A 14,445-nucleotide genomic window follows, 5' to 3' on the forward strand; every position below is an offset into this window, starting at 1 on the left:
TTGTGTTATTGGCTGTTGGTTTGTCATGAATAGCCTTTATGATTTTGAGGCATATTCCTTCTATAACTGATATGTAGGCTTTTTGTTTTACTATCATGAAGTGGTGTTGAATCTTACCAAATGCTTTTTTTGTATTTATTGAGATGACTATGTGATTTGTGTTCTTTCTGTTGATTTGATTTATAACATTTATTGATTTGTGAGTGTTAAATCACCCTTTGCATCTCTGAGATAAATCTCACTGTCTTTAGTATTTTCTCCTTGCTTTAACTTTTTGACAGTTTGACTAGAGTCTGAATTGGACAATAACTTTTTTGGTTGAGTCTGCTTGGGGTCCTTTGAGTATCTGTATCTGTTGTCTTTGTCTCTTTCAAGACCTCAGAACATTTCAACCTTTTAGCAGGTTCTCTGCACCCTTTTCCTTCTCTTTTCTTCAGGAATCCAAATAATACAAAAATTTGGTCATTTAATGGTATTCCATATTTTACTTAGACTTTTTTCATTGTTATCTTTTTCTTTTTGTCTGATTGGGTTATTTCAAAAGTCATGACCTCCAGGTCAGAAATTCTTTCCTCACTTGTTCTATTCTACTGTTAAAGGTCCTTTTTTTTTTTTTTTTTTTTTTTTTTTTTTTAAGATTTATTGATTTATTTGAAAGAGTTACGCAGAGAGAGAGAGAGGTCTTCCATCCGATGGTTCACTGCCCAATTGGCTGCAACAGCTGGAGTTGCGCTGGTCTGAAGCCAGGAGCCAGGAGCTTTTTCTGGGTCTCCTACACAAGTTCAGGGGCCCGAGGATTTGGGCCATCTTCTACGGCTTTCCCAGGCCATAGCAGAGAGCTGGATTGGAAGTAGAGCAGCTGGGACTTGAACCAGCACCCATATGGGATGCCGACACTGCAGGTGGTGGCTTTACGCACTGTGCCACAGCACCGGCTCCTAAAGGTCTTAATAGTGTTTTTTAATTCACTAGTTTAAGATTTCATTTCCAAAATTTCTGTTTGGCTCTTTTAATGATTTGTATCTCCTTATTGAATTTTTAAATTCATGTCACTCATTGATTTATTCATTTCTTTTATCTATCTGTATTCTTTTAGATCACATTGAATTTCTTTACAATAATTATTTTGAATTCTGTCTCTGGTAGTTCATAGCTTTCTTTCAGATCAGGATCTAATTCTGGAAAATTATTGAGTTCTTTTGGAAGTATCCTGCTACTTTGCTTCTTTATGTCTCCTGTGTTCCTATATTGATGTCTATGCATCTGCTGTAATAGTCCCTTCTTCATGGTGCAGGTTTCATTGGAAAAGAGTTTATGGTTTAGGTATAATGGACGATATAACCTGTCTTGTTTCTTTGGCTTTGTTTTAAGGTGAGCTCAGAAGTGTAGCCTCTGAGTGATGTTTCTTTTGCTTTAATCAGTGTCAGCTTTGTTTATAAGTGTCACAATGGTCTTGTCTGCGGTAGTTCATAGGAGTAGAAGTGTGACTTTGAGGTGAATGTGTGTTTCCTATAGATGGTTTGTTTTTTCAGTCCACAGGGACTTTGGTGTCAGCTACAATGGGATTTGTTCTTCATGTGAGGAGGGCAAAGGGGCTGTCTCTATGTCCCACTGGAAAGCCTGAGTGATATGTGGGATTGGCCAACCAAAAACTGATTTTAGTACTCTGTGATGTGAATGGACCCTTCTTCTGGTCTTGCTAGGTGAATGCAACTGGTACTAGGACTTAAACAGCACTTGTCCTAGGTTTTTGGAGATGTGAACTGAATCCTACTACAACCCTACAGGGTGACTACAAGGTATACAGGAGATTTGTCCTGGCAGGTATATACCAGAGAGGTAGAAAGCAGGCAGGTTCTTCCTTAGGTCCACTGGGTAGATTCCAGTGTGTTTGAGGAAATCAGTATATATTGTTATCATGCTGGTGTTGCAAGGTGCAGTGGGGTCTTTACCCAGATCGTCCATTGCTGGAGTAAGGTGTTGGGGATAGTGGTAGTCACCTGTCTGAATTAGAATAATAGTGATAGAGTACTCCAGATCCTGTGAGTGAGAATTACTCCAATACTAGCATCAACAGTCCCTGTTCTGCAAGGCACAAATGATATTGCTCAGTTCTTAAGGGGCATACAAGGGTGATGCTTGGGTTTTTCCCCCTGAGGTTGCCAGTACTACGGGCTAGAAGATGCAGAGTGGACTTCCTCACATGAGGACTGGATGTTTTTTATGGTCTGCTGCTCTTGGTAGCTCCAAGAAGCTGAGGGAAACCCTCTGGATCATGTAGAACATAGTTCCGGGATTTGTGTGCAAAATTCCCACAGTTACAGAATGCAGGGGTTCTGTTCTCCACCCTGCATATTTCCATCACTCTGGCTATGATATATTCTGGTAGCAGAATGACTATCAGCTGTGAGTCTAGCACCTGTGGTGGTGGAGGAGGAGAGGGAGGCATTGTGGCTTCCTTCTTGGAGCCAAGCAGTCACAGAGACCCCAGGCAGCTCTTCCCAGGCTGGAGTTAAAGTCAGTGGGTGACTGTGGAGCCAAGCAGTCACAGAGACCCCAGGCAGCTTCCCAGGCTGGAGTTAAAGTCAGTGGGTGACTGTGGAATTCTCCCTCCGCTAGAGCTGTGAGTGGTGGGGATTAACCAAGTCAGCCATGGCGCCGGCCCCTCCGTTTCTTTATTCTGACACTAATACATTATCAGTCTTTTGGGGTATCATATTGCCTTGTTTATTGATATTTTTTGTGTTTCTATGTTAAATTTTGTTTCTTTCACTTTTGGATGATGGTTTTTGTTGAAGGCTTTTTTTCTGAAGATATGCCTTTAGATATTGGTTTGATAGCCTACTTTATCTTTAGCTCTGGTTGGGCACTGTAGTAGTCTCTATATACCTTTGTGTGTGTGTGTGTTGGGGGGGGGGCGTGTGGGTTATAGTTGCTGGTAGCAGTAGTTCAGTGTGGTTGCTGGAATTCCTGTCACATTGTTCTATTGACTTCACCCAGTGGAGGTTCTGGAGTTAGGATCTTCTCAGGTGTTGAGAGCAGGTCCTACAGGAGAGTTGGGGTGTGGGCCACCCTCCATGGGCTGCATGGGATGAAATGCAGAAACCTCGGGCCAGAGTTGCAAAGGAGAAACAGCATACTAGCATTGGAGCAGCATAGAAACTTAGCAGCCTCTGTGGGAAGCTCTGGAGTCCTGAGGTACATGCTGAGCTTAGGCAGAATACAGAAAGTCTGGGCCTGGGTCTCCAGCATCAGATTTGTACCCTTGGCCAGGTGTGGCATGGACAGCCCAGGCTAAAGCCTTGAGTAGTGTACTGTGTGCTGCACTGGGCAGTGCTTGCCCTTAGGTAGCACACTGTGTGGGACCAGAAAGCCCAGGCAGCTTTCTGGGTGGGGCATAGAAATTCTGACTCTGGTCAGTGGGAGGACCTGGATCCCTGTAGTGTAGAGCTTATTCTGTAGACACTTTGCTGTGCTGGTGTTGGGTGCTGGCTGGTTCACTGTTCAAAGTGTGTTTGCCCTCCCAAATGTGCACACTGTCTAGAGCATGTACACACTTCACTTTTTTAAAAAGATTTTATTTGTGTACTTGAAAGAGTTACAGAGAGGCAGAGGCAGAGAGAGGTCTTCCATCCTCTGGTTCACTCCCCCAGATGGTCGCAACAGCTGGAGCTGCACTGATCCGAAGCCAGGAGCCAGGAGCTTCTTTCAGGTCTCCCACACAGGTGCAGGGGTCCAAGAACCTGGGGCATCTTCTACTGCTTTCCCAGGCCATAACAGAGAGCTGGATTGAAAGTGGAACAGCTGGGACTCGAACCGGTTCCCCTATGGGATGCTGGCACTGCAGGGGCGGCTTTACCTGCTACGCCACAGCACTGGCCCCTACACTTATTATTGTGTACTTAGACCTTACTGCAGAAACCATCCTTGTGCAGATGGAGCTCTGAGCCTCAATATGTAGACCGGGCAGATATATGAGAACTCTGACCCAATTGTGGTGCACTCAGGTTTCAGCAACGATGAGCAATGTTTTGAGTGACTGGGGAAGGGGAGTCTGGGGGAAGAAACTTATCCCTAAGATAAGAGGGGATATAAACTCCTACCTCTAGGATCCTAGGGACTGGATATCCTAACTGCCCTGCCTCCACTGTACCCTGGGGTGTAAAGTGCTGTGTGGGCTATGGTGCTGTGGTTGCCTTTGCTCCGCTGGGCCCAGTTGGTACTTTGAGTTTCAGTCAACTTGCTAGACTTAATGTGTTCATGGGGTCTCTGCAAAGGAGATATGCAAGAACCTCTGTCTCCTAGTACAGTATGGATTCCAACAGTGACTCCTTACTCAAGATGGTGCCACCTTGCTGTGTCCCATGCTTTGAGGGTTGGGGGAGGGGACAGTGTGGTTTCCTTCTCTGAAACAAAGTAGCGGTGAATTTTCCAGGGAGCTTTCTTTACTGAGTTGCTGGTCTGTGCTGACTAGATTCCCCTGTGAGAAAGACTGCCTGAGTATTTGGGCAGATGAGTTCATAATTTCTGTATCCTTCTCACAATCTGACCTCTTTATTGTTATATCACACCGCCTTTTGCTAGAGTTCATGTCAGTTTTTTTTTTTCTGGTGTTGAGTATTGCTATCCTTGATATCTTTTTTTATTTGCTTTAAATGGGTATGTTTAGCTTAATTCATGATAGGAAAGGGCTTACTATTGCCATTTTGTTATTTCTTAATGTTTTGTAGCTTTTTGGACCTTCTTTCTTCTCTTTGTTGTTTTGTGTCTAATTTTTTTTAATAATAAGTTTTTTTTATTATTATTAAGTTGAAATAGTGAGAGAATGAGAGAGCTCAAGTTCCCACATTCTGGTTCATTTCCCAGATGTTCACAATGGTTGGGATTGAGATATGTAGAAACTGGGAGCCAGGAGCTCAGTCCAGATCTTCATGAGGTTAACAGGAACCCAAGTACTTGGACCACCACTGCTGCCTTCCTGGATCTTCATTAACAGGAAGTGAGGCAGGAACAGGAGGTAGATATTAAATCCAGCTACTTCATTATGGGGTGTGGGTGTCTTAACCAGTGGTTTCAACTGCTAGGCCAAATGCTTTTCCCAATAGTGATACATTTTGATTGTCATTTATCTTTGTGCGTATTCTTTTGGTATTTTCTTTGTGATTACCATTGCAATTACATGAAACATCTTAAAGCTACAAGTATGTATTTTAAACTGATAACTTCAAGTATAATCAAAAACTTTTTATATCCCATTCTTATGTTATTGCTGTCCCAGACTACCTTTTTGAAATACATACCATTAACATAGATTGATAATCATTTTTATGTTGGTTGTAAAGATCTAGTAAAATTCAAAAGTGTTATACATACTCAGAATAGTAAGATTATATTTTGTAATTTGTCCTAATAGTTTTTATTTATTTATTTTATAAAATTCCATATGAATTTTAGCATTGTTTTCTTTAGATCTGGAAAACTGTTGTTGATATTTTGATTATGTTACATTGAAGCTATAAATTGCTTTGGGTAGTATGGACATTTTCATGGTAGTAATTCTTCCAAACCATGAGCAAGGAAGATTTTTCCATTTTTTTGTCTTCTATTTTTTCTTTATTGTTTTATAATTTTCATCGTAGAGATCTTTCACATCTTTGGTTAAAGTTATTCTAAGATATTTAAATTTTTTTTTTTTTTAAATTTTTTTAGCTGTTCTGAATGGGACTGATCTTACAAGTTCTTTCTTGGCCAGACATTGTCTGTGTAAACAAAGGCTATTGATTTTTGTGTGTTAATTTTATATCCTGAAACTTTACCAAACTCTCATGAGTTTCGGTAGTCTGTTAGTAGAGTCTTTTGGTTCCCCTACATTTAGAATCATGTCATCTGGAAACAGGGAGATTTTTACTTCCTCCTTTATAATTTGTGTTCCTTTTATTTCTTTTTCTTTTTAAAAAAAAATTTTTTTTTGACAGACAAGTTAGACAGTGAGAGAGGGAGATAGAGAAAGGTCTTCCTTCTGTTGGTTCACCCCACAAATGGCCGCTATGGCCGGCGCACTGCGCCGATCCGAAGCCAGGAGCCAGGTGCTTCCTCCTGGTTTCCCATGTGGGTGCAGGGCCCAAGGACCTGAGCCATCCTCCACTGCCTTCCCGAGCCACAGCAGAGAGCTGGACTGGAAGAGGAGAAACTGGGACAGAATCTGGCACCCCAACCGGGACTAGAACCTGGGGTGCCAGCGCCGCAGGTGGGGATTAGCCAAGTGAGCCACGGCACCGGCCGATTTGTTTTTCTTACCTAAAAGCTGTGGCTAAAACTTCCAGGACTATATTGAATAGCAGTGGTGACAGTGGTCATCCTTGTCTAGTTCCAAATCTTGTTGGAAATGCTTCCAATTTTTCTCACTCAATGTGATGCTGGCTGTGGTTTGTTAATATATTGCTTTGATTGTGTTACAGAATATTCTTTCTGTACCTAATTTGCTTAAGGTTTTCATCATGAAGGATGTTGTATTTTATCAAATTATCTTTGAATCTATTAAGATAATCACATGATTTTTATCCTTTAACTTATTAATGTGATGTATGACATTTATTGATTTGCATATATTGAACTATTGCTGTTTACTAGTGATAAATCCCACTTGTTCCAGGGGAATCATCTTTCTGTGTTGTATGATTCAATTAGCTAGTATTTTCATGGGAATTTTTGCATCCATGTTCATCAGGGATATTGGTCTATAGTTGTCTTTCTTTGTTATATCTTTTTGATTTTGAATGAAGGTGATGCTGGCCTCATAGAAGGAGTTTAGGAATATTGCCAACTTTTCAGTTATTTTAAATAGTCTGGGAAGAATTAGAATTAGTTCTTATTTAAAAGTCTGGTAGAATTCAGTATTGAAGCTCTCTAGTCCTGAATGTTTCTCTGTAAGGAAAGTCTTTATTACTGATTCAGTCTCCATCTTGGGTTTTGGTATGTTTAGGTTTTCACTGTCTTCATGACTCATCTTTAGTAGATTGTATGTGTCCAGGAGTCTATCCATTTTTTCCAATTTGTTGGAACTTGGCTGTTTGTAGTAATTCCTGATGTTTGTTTTTATTTCTATGTTATCTGTTGTTGCATCTCCTTTTTCATGGCTGATTTTGTATTTGGGAGTCTTCTACCTCTTTTTTGGGGGGAGGGTGTTTGTTGAGTCAATTTTGTTTATTTTTTTTTTTCAAAGAACCAACTCTTCATTTCTCTGATCTTTTGTATCTTTTTTGTGTTCAATTTTTTTATATCTTTTCTAATTTCAATTATTTCTTTACTCCTACTAATTTTGGGTTTGGTTTGTGTTTTTTTCTAATTCCTTGAGATGCATTGATAGCTCATTTATTTGATGCTTTTTCAATTTCTTGATGTGGGCACTAATTGCTGTAAAGTTCTTTTGACACTGGTTATGCTGTATTGCACAAGTTTGATATGTTGTGTTGTCATCTTTATTCTTTTCCAGGAATTTTTTTTATTTCCCTTTTGATTTGTTCTGTGACCCACTGTTCATTCAGTAGTGTGTTGTTCAGTCTCCATGTGTTGGCATATTTTCTAGTGACTCTTGAGTTGTTAATTTCCAGGTTCATTCCACTGTGCTCAGAAAAGATACATAGTATGGTTTCATTTCTTTTTTTGAATTTGCCTAGATCTGCTTTATGGCCTAGCATATGGTTTATCCTAGAGAAAATTTCATGTACTGATGAAAAGAATGTGTATTCTTCAAGTGTGGGAATGAAATGTTCTGTAGATATCAGTTAGGTCCATTTGGTCTATTTTTTTTTTAACTTTTATTTAATGAATATAAATTTCCAAAGTACGGCTTATGGATTACAATGGCTTCCCCCCCATAAAGTCCCTCCCACCCGCAACCCTCCCCTTTCCCACTCCCTCTCCCCTTCCATTCACATGAGGATTCATTTTTGATTCTCTTTATATACAGAAGATCAGTTTAGCATACATTAAGTAAAGATTTCAACAGTTTGCTCCCACACAGAAACATAAAGTGAAAAATAATAGATGATTTTTTTTAAATGATGATGAAATCAGATCAGACCTATTGTCATGTTTAATCCCAGTGAGAGTCAAGTTGGGAATTGATAATTTCTTCTTCTTCTTCTTCTTTTTTTTTTAACAGAAGATCAGTTTAGTATACATTAAGTAAAGCTTTCAACAGTTTGCACCCCCATAGAAACACAAAGTGAAATATACTGTTTGAGTACTCGTTATAGCATTAAGTCTCAATGTACAGCACATTAAGGACAGAGATCCTACATGAGGAGTAAGTGCACAGTGACTCCTGTTGTTGACTTTACAAATTGACACTCCTGTTTATGGCATCAGTAATCTCCCTATGCACATTTGGTCTATTTTTAGATTAGCTCTGTTTGTTGATTTTCTGTCTAGTTGATTTGTCCATTGATGAAAGTGGGTTGTCGAAATCTTTCATTATTATTGTATTGGAGTCTATGTCTCCCTTTGAATCCATTAATTGTGGTGGAATGAGAAAGCCGTGCCAAGATGGCGCTGGCGAGTGAGCATCAGTTACTCAGGAAATGGTGGTAGAACCCACCTGGCAAAGAAGCCTACCTAGCAACAGGCAGTGATTGGTTAATGCATAAACTGCCCCTTGACTGAATTGGCTGCCTCAGCTACATAAGCTGCTGCACCAACTGAAATAAACAAGTCTACAAGCTGCTTGCCTCTAGCCTGCTTTCATTTGACTTCCTGGTGTCTGTGTTGTGACTCTGTGCCTCTTGCCCCCACCACACTTCTCTCAGAACGAATCCACAGCAACAATTAATAGTTTTTTAAATAGCAAGATGCCTTGCCATTGGGTGAATATACATTCACTAAGTCACATCTTACTATTTGTCTGATATTAATATTACTTCACCTGCTCATTTATTTTTGCTTTCCATTAAAGTTGAATATCTTTTTATATGTTTTTACTTTTATTCTCTGTGCATCTTTGTTGGTGAGGTGCGTTTCTTGTAGGCAGCAAATAGCTAGCTGGGTCTTGTTTTTTTAAGTCATTCAGCCAGTATATGTCTTTTAATTGGAGAATTTAGGCCATTTACATTCGTGGTTACTATTGATAAGTAATGACTTGGCCCTGCCTTTTTTAATGTAAATATTCCTATTGGCTTTTTTGGGTTTCTTTTGTACTTTTACTAGGATTTTTTTGAGCCTTCAGATTATTTCTTAATGATGACTATATTTCTGTGTTTCTGTGTGTAACACATCCTTAAGGTTCATTTGTAAGGCTGGATGAGTGATGACAAATTTCTTCTGTTTCTGTTTGTTGTGGAAGGTCCTTATTTCACCTTCATTCAGGAGATAGTATTTTGGGTTGATAGTTGTTTTAAATACTTGTACTATGTCTCTCCATTCCCTTCTAGCCTGAGGGTTTTTGATGAAAAAATCAGCTGTCAGTCTCATTAGAGATCCTCTGAAGATACTCTGGCATTTCTCTGGTGCACATTTTAGAATCTTTTCTTTATGTTCTACTCTTGAAAGTTTGACTATATTGTGTCATGGTGAAAATCTTTTGTAGTCCAGTCTATTATGATTTCTGTATGCTCTCTGTACTGGGTTGTCCCTTTGTTTCTCCAAATTAGAGAAGTTTTCTGTAAGTATTTCACTGAATATATCTTCTAATCCATTCTCTGTTTCCACACCATCAGGAACTCCTAAAACCCATATGTTGGGTCATTTGATAGTAGCCCATAAATCTCAATCACTGGCTTTTTTTTTTTTTTTTTAAGATTTTAATTATTTATTTGAGAGGTAAAGTTACAGACAGTTAGAGTATGAGACAGAGAGAGAGGCCTTCCATCTGCTGGTTCATTCCCCAAATGGCTGCAATGGCTGGAGCTGGGCTGATCCTAAGCCAGGAGCCAGGGAACCACCTCTGGGTCTCCCTTGCGGGTGCAGGGGCCCAAATACTTGGACCATCTTTCCCTGCTTTCCCAGGCCATAGCAGAGAGCTGGATTGGAAGAGGAGTAGCCAGGACTAGAAACGGCACCCATATGGAATGCCGATATTGCAGGCAGAGGATTAACCTACGGTTCCACAGCACTGGCTCCTCAACCACTGTTTTTTTCTTATTTTGTCTTTTTTTGTTTTTTGGTCTTAAAAATTTCCAAAGATTTGTCTTCTAGCTTGGATATTTTTTATTCTGCCTCACCAAGTCTGTTGTTAAGGTTTGCAGTGTATTTTTTTATTTCACATATTGAAATTTTCATTTCTAATATTTCAGTTTTATTTCTCAATCACTATCTCACAGGAAAATTTTTCATCCATATCACATGTGGATTTCTTTAACTCATGACTTTTGTTCTTATTGCTCCTGAAGAATCCTGTGATTATTCTTTTGAATTCTCTTTCAGGCATTTCATCAATCTCTTTGCCTTCACATTCCTATAATGAAATGTTGTGTTCCTTTAAGGAAGTAGTATTTTCCTCCTTATTCTTGTTTCTTATATATCTGCATTTATTTTTAGGCATTTGTGGAAACAGTTGTTGTTTTTCTCCACTAATGGGTTTTCCTTATGAACTATACTTCTGTAGCTTAGTAGAGTGTCTGCTTCTTCAGTGAATACCCAGAGGCATGGTTTGGCTGTAGCCAGGGAGCTCTGGGCAGTGCTCAAAGGTGGAGTGAGAATCCAGGGTGAATGCCAGGTTGGGCATGGTAGATCTCCTTTATTGTCAGCAGGGGGGTGTGATCATACCTGTTGGTTTAATCACAACCTCACCTCTTCTCTGCCAATGTGATAACTGCCTGGGTTAGCCCACAGTGGGTACAACTCTCACCCACTCTGGTGCATATACCGTACAAGGATGTGTGCAATCCCCAGTGTGAGCATGGAACCCTTTGCAATGACCCACAAGGCAGTCAGGGGGCTCTGAGCTTCTGATGCTAGACACAGTGATTGCCCAGAGACACAGCACACAAGGCTGCCACAGTCATGGGGTACAGAGGATCTCCTCTCAGCCCTGCAAGCCTGCCCCATCCATGGAGAGAGCAGTGAAGTTCTCAGAGACAGTTGCCTATGTGTGCTTCACATTGGCATTCTGAGTCCCAGAGCCTGTTAATAAGTTGTAAGGATGTGAGCACCTCACAATGCTAAATGGGTGCCCAGCTCTTGTGAACCCTCCTAGCCAGAGTCAAAGTCAGTGGGAACTGCGGATTTTTCTTTATGGTAAAATCCCCTGGTTATGCTCTGAGAGCATCACAGCCTCTCCTGGTGCCAAGATGGTGCCTCTCCCCACTGGTTGCCCGGCACCGTTGAGTGGGGATGGAGAGAAAGAAATGTGCTTTTCCTTTGCTATATTAGGTGGGTACCTTGTTCCCCAGCCAGGGCTTCAGATTGGAATCAAAGTGTGGTCTACATGGTTCTCATGCAGTATCACCAGTGGCATGGGCTGCCTGTAGTCCCTCTCCCACCTCACTCACATTAGCTAGTGTTTCTTCCAGCCCCTAACTGCAGGGTTCATGTGTGGTGTCCCTGCTCACTGCTGTGTGTCTGCTCTGTCCACACTGCTCTACAGCATACCTCTTCTTTCTGTAGAATTTCTGCTTCAAACTTCTCTCCAAGTCATCCCTGGGAATGCACTTCCTGTGCTATGTTTCCCTGGTCAAAATCAGCACATTTTTTCCTCCTATTCAGCTATCCACCTGGGGGTGGTTCAGGCCGAAGCCTGGAGCCTAGAATCCGTCCAGGTCTCTCTCATTGGTGGGAGGTCCTCAAATACTTGGGCCATCTTCTGCTGCATTGAGATACATTAGCAGTTAGCTGGGTCTTTGACCAGCACTCTGCTACAGGATTCTGAAGTTACAAGTGGCACCTTAATCTGTTGTGTCACAACGCTGGCCCCTACCTTTGAGTTTTATATTGTCATGTGATTTTATGTTGCAGTTTATTGTCCATCCTCTTTACTTTTTGCTTCTCTGCTTCTTTCATTTTGAACATCCCATTTTTGGATTCTCTGATACTTTGTTCTGCCCGGTCATGTCTGCTGGTGAATCCCTGTAGTGAATTTTTCAATTTTGTGTTGTATTTTCAACTCCACAATTATCCTTTAATTCTTTTTCATAGTTCCTGTTTCTTTGTTGATATCATCATTTGGCATACATAATTCTCCCTATTTTGTGTAGTTGTCTCTATGTGCTGTCTTCTAATTCCATGAATATCTTTACGAAATGAGAGTCTATCAGCTAATTAATGTGTCTATCCCTTTATCAAATCACCATTCTGAGAAGTAGAATTTGACTGTACCTTTAAAGTGCTATTACTGTGGCTGGGTAGAAAGGGACGCAGACATTTTCTTACATCTCTTCTCCATGTTCATAGTACATGCAAATCATTTAGATATGGGGGTGGGGGATAGCAGTTGATAGAAACACAGGAGTCAGATAGTGCTCAAGGTTCCCCAACACTGCATAGTTTCCCTCTTATAAATCAGAGCTTTAGTGTTTAACAGTAGATTATAGAGACCATCTTGGTCAAAGTTACTTAATCATGAATTTAGTAATTCCACCTGATCTTCCCTAACTTACTCCAATATAATGTGATCAGTGGAAAATGTTTTAGCTTTGTACTTTTTTGAGAACAAGTTATACAGTCTCCCTTTGTTGTAAAACTTTTTACCTCCCTTTTTCAAGGAAGAATATAATGGATTCCCAAATCAAGAATTACAGATTAATAGTATTTATAGTACCTACTAGATACTAAATAGGTTTAAACCTCAGCAATAAACTTAGATTTTATTCAAGTTATATTGATAACAGAAAATGTTATATTTTAATACAGTTGGTTTTAACCAAGATTAGTATAGTTTATTGTTATTGACTAAAAAGAATAAAGCCTTAAGAGAATTAAGTATCCCAAATTCAGTGATAAAGATATTTTGAATAAGTAAAATGTCTTTTAGTAATCTGTCATGTGACTTTAAATGTATTAATGAATTTCATAAATAAAATGACAAACTGTATGGAAATATATTTATGATGACATTGTCATAATAACCTTTAAATTTTGTTTTCTTTTTAGCCTATATATGCAAACAGATTTCCAGTACCAACCTATGCAGCCAAGCAACCTCAGCACTTCCCATCAAGGTCTGAAATGAATTTGTTTTAGATTGTTTGGCCAGAATAAAGCCTGGGGATTATTAATGTCTAATACTTTCCCTGGGGGAGGGCAGTGTAAAGATACTGATTGGGACATTCCCATCCCATATCAGAGTCCTGACTCTGTGTTGGATCCCTGCCACCCAGATGGGAGACTGGGATTAAGTTACTGGCCCATCCTGGGTTGTTGTAGGCATTTGGGGAACCATCAGATGGAAGATCTCTTTCTCCTTTTCTAAGAAATAAAATAAATTAATAAATGAAAATATTAAAAAGGCCAATATAATTAAAAATAATTTCTTTTATATCTAATTTAGACTTGAGTATTTAGGTTATGAACTTGAGGGCAAGTTTAGATAGAACACAGTTTGCATAAAGACTTTAAAATATTTTTTAAAGATTTATTTATTAATTTGAAAGAGTTATATAGAGAGAGATGCAGAGGCAGAGAGAGAGAGAGAGAGAGGTCTTCCATCTACTGGTTTAGTCCCCAGATGGCCACAACAGCTGGAGCTGCGCTGTCTGAAGCCAGGAGCCAGGAGCTTCTTCCAGGTCTCCCACACAGGTGCAGGAGCCCAAGGACTTGGGCCATTTTCTGCTTTCTCAGGCCATAGCAGAGAGCTGCATTGGAAGTGGAGCAGCCTGGTCTTGAACTGGTGCCCATATGGAATGCCGGCACTGTAGGCGCGGCTTTACCTGCTACACCACAATGCTGGCCCCTAAATTTTTTTTCATAACTTGTCATGTTAGTACAGTGTGAAAATGGTATTTAAAGAAGCCTGAGCAACACATACAATCAACTGTTGCTGCAGCCTTTAATGTGTGTGATTCAGAAGCAAAGTCTTTTGAAATAACCAGCGGTAGGAGTACAGTTGGGTTGGGCCAGCCTTTCCATTGAGACCAGTTTGGAAAATGATGAGTTAGAAAATAAGTGGTTTGCAGGTAGTGGAGACAGAGGAAGAGAGCAATTGTGGGGAAAGGTCCAGTAGAGGAGGAAGTCTAGTGATCCCAGATTTGGGGCCACTATTCTGTCATTAATGGGTCCACCTTTTTTGAAAGTGATAACCAAGAGGCTAGGAAGCTGATGTGTACCTTCAGCAAACTCACAGGGTAGTGGACAAACACTGGAATCCTGCCAAGAAGGAAGTACCCAGGCTTTGTCTTGGAATCCCAGGGGTAAGAGGGAACTATACCCTTAGCTGATTTATGTGATTTTTTTTAAAATGTTTATCTCCTACTAAAAAAAGCCAGATATAAAACAAAAGAAAGTGTTATGGAAACA

The 14,445-nt window shown here is 40.1% G+C and overlaps 1 protein-coding gene across 1 annotated transcript in view; it reads left to right on the forward strand.

The window, feature by feature from the left end:
• ADAM9 (ADAM metallopeptidase domain 9) overlaps positions 1 to 14,445 on the forward strand; it is a 137,392-nt gene that overhangs the window by 120,683 nt on the left and 2,264 nt on the right. Inside the window, exon 21 of the mRNA XM_002720772.5 lies at positions 13,084 to 13,151. Coding sequence (XP_002720818.1) covers positions 13,084 to 13,151 — 68 coding nt within the window. The remainder of the gene's footprint in view (positions 1 to 13,083; positions 13,152 to 14,445) is intronic.

Source organism: Oryctolagus cuniculus, chromosome 2, assembly GCF_051225735.1.
Source record: "Oryctolagus cuniculus isolate XC-2025 breed Fujian yellow rabbit chromosome 2, ASM5122573v1, whole genome shotgun sequence".
Taxonomy (NCBI): Eukaryota; Metazoa; Chordata; class Mammalia; order Lagomorpha; family Leporidae; genus Oryctolagus; species Oryctolagus cuniculus.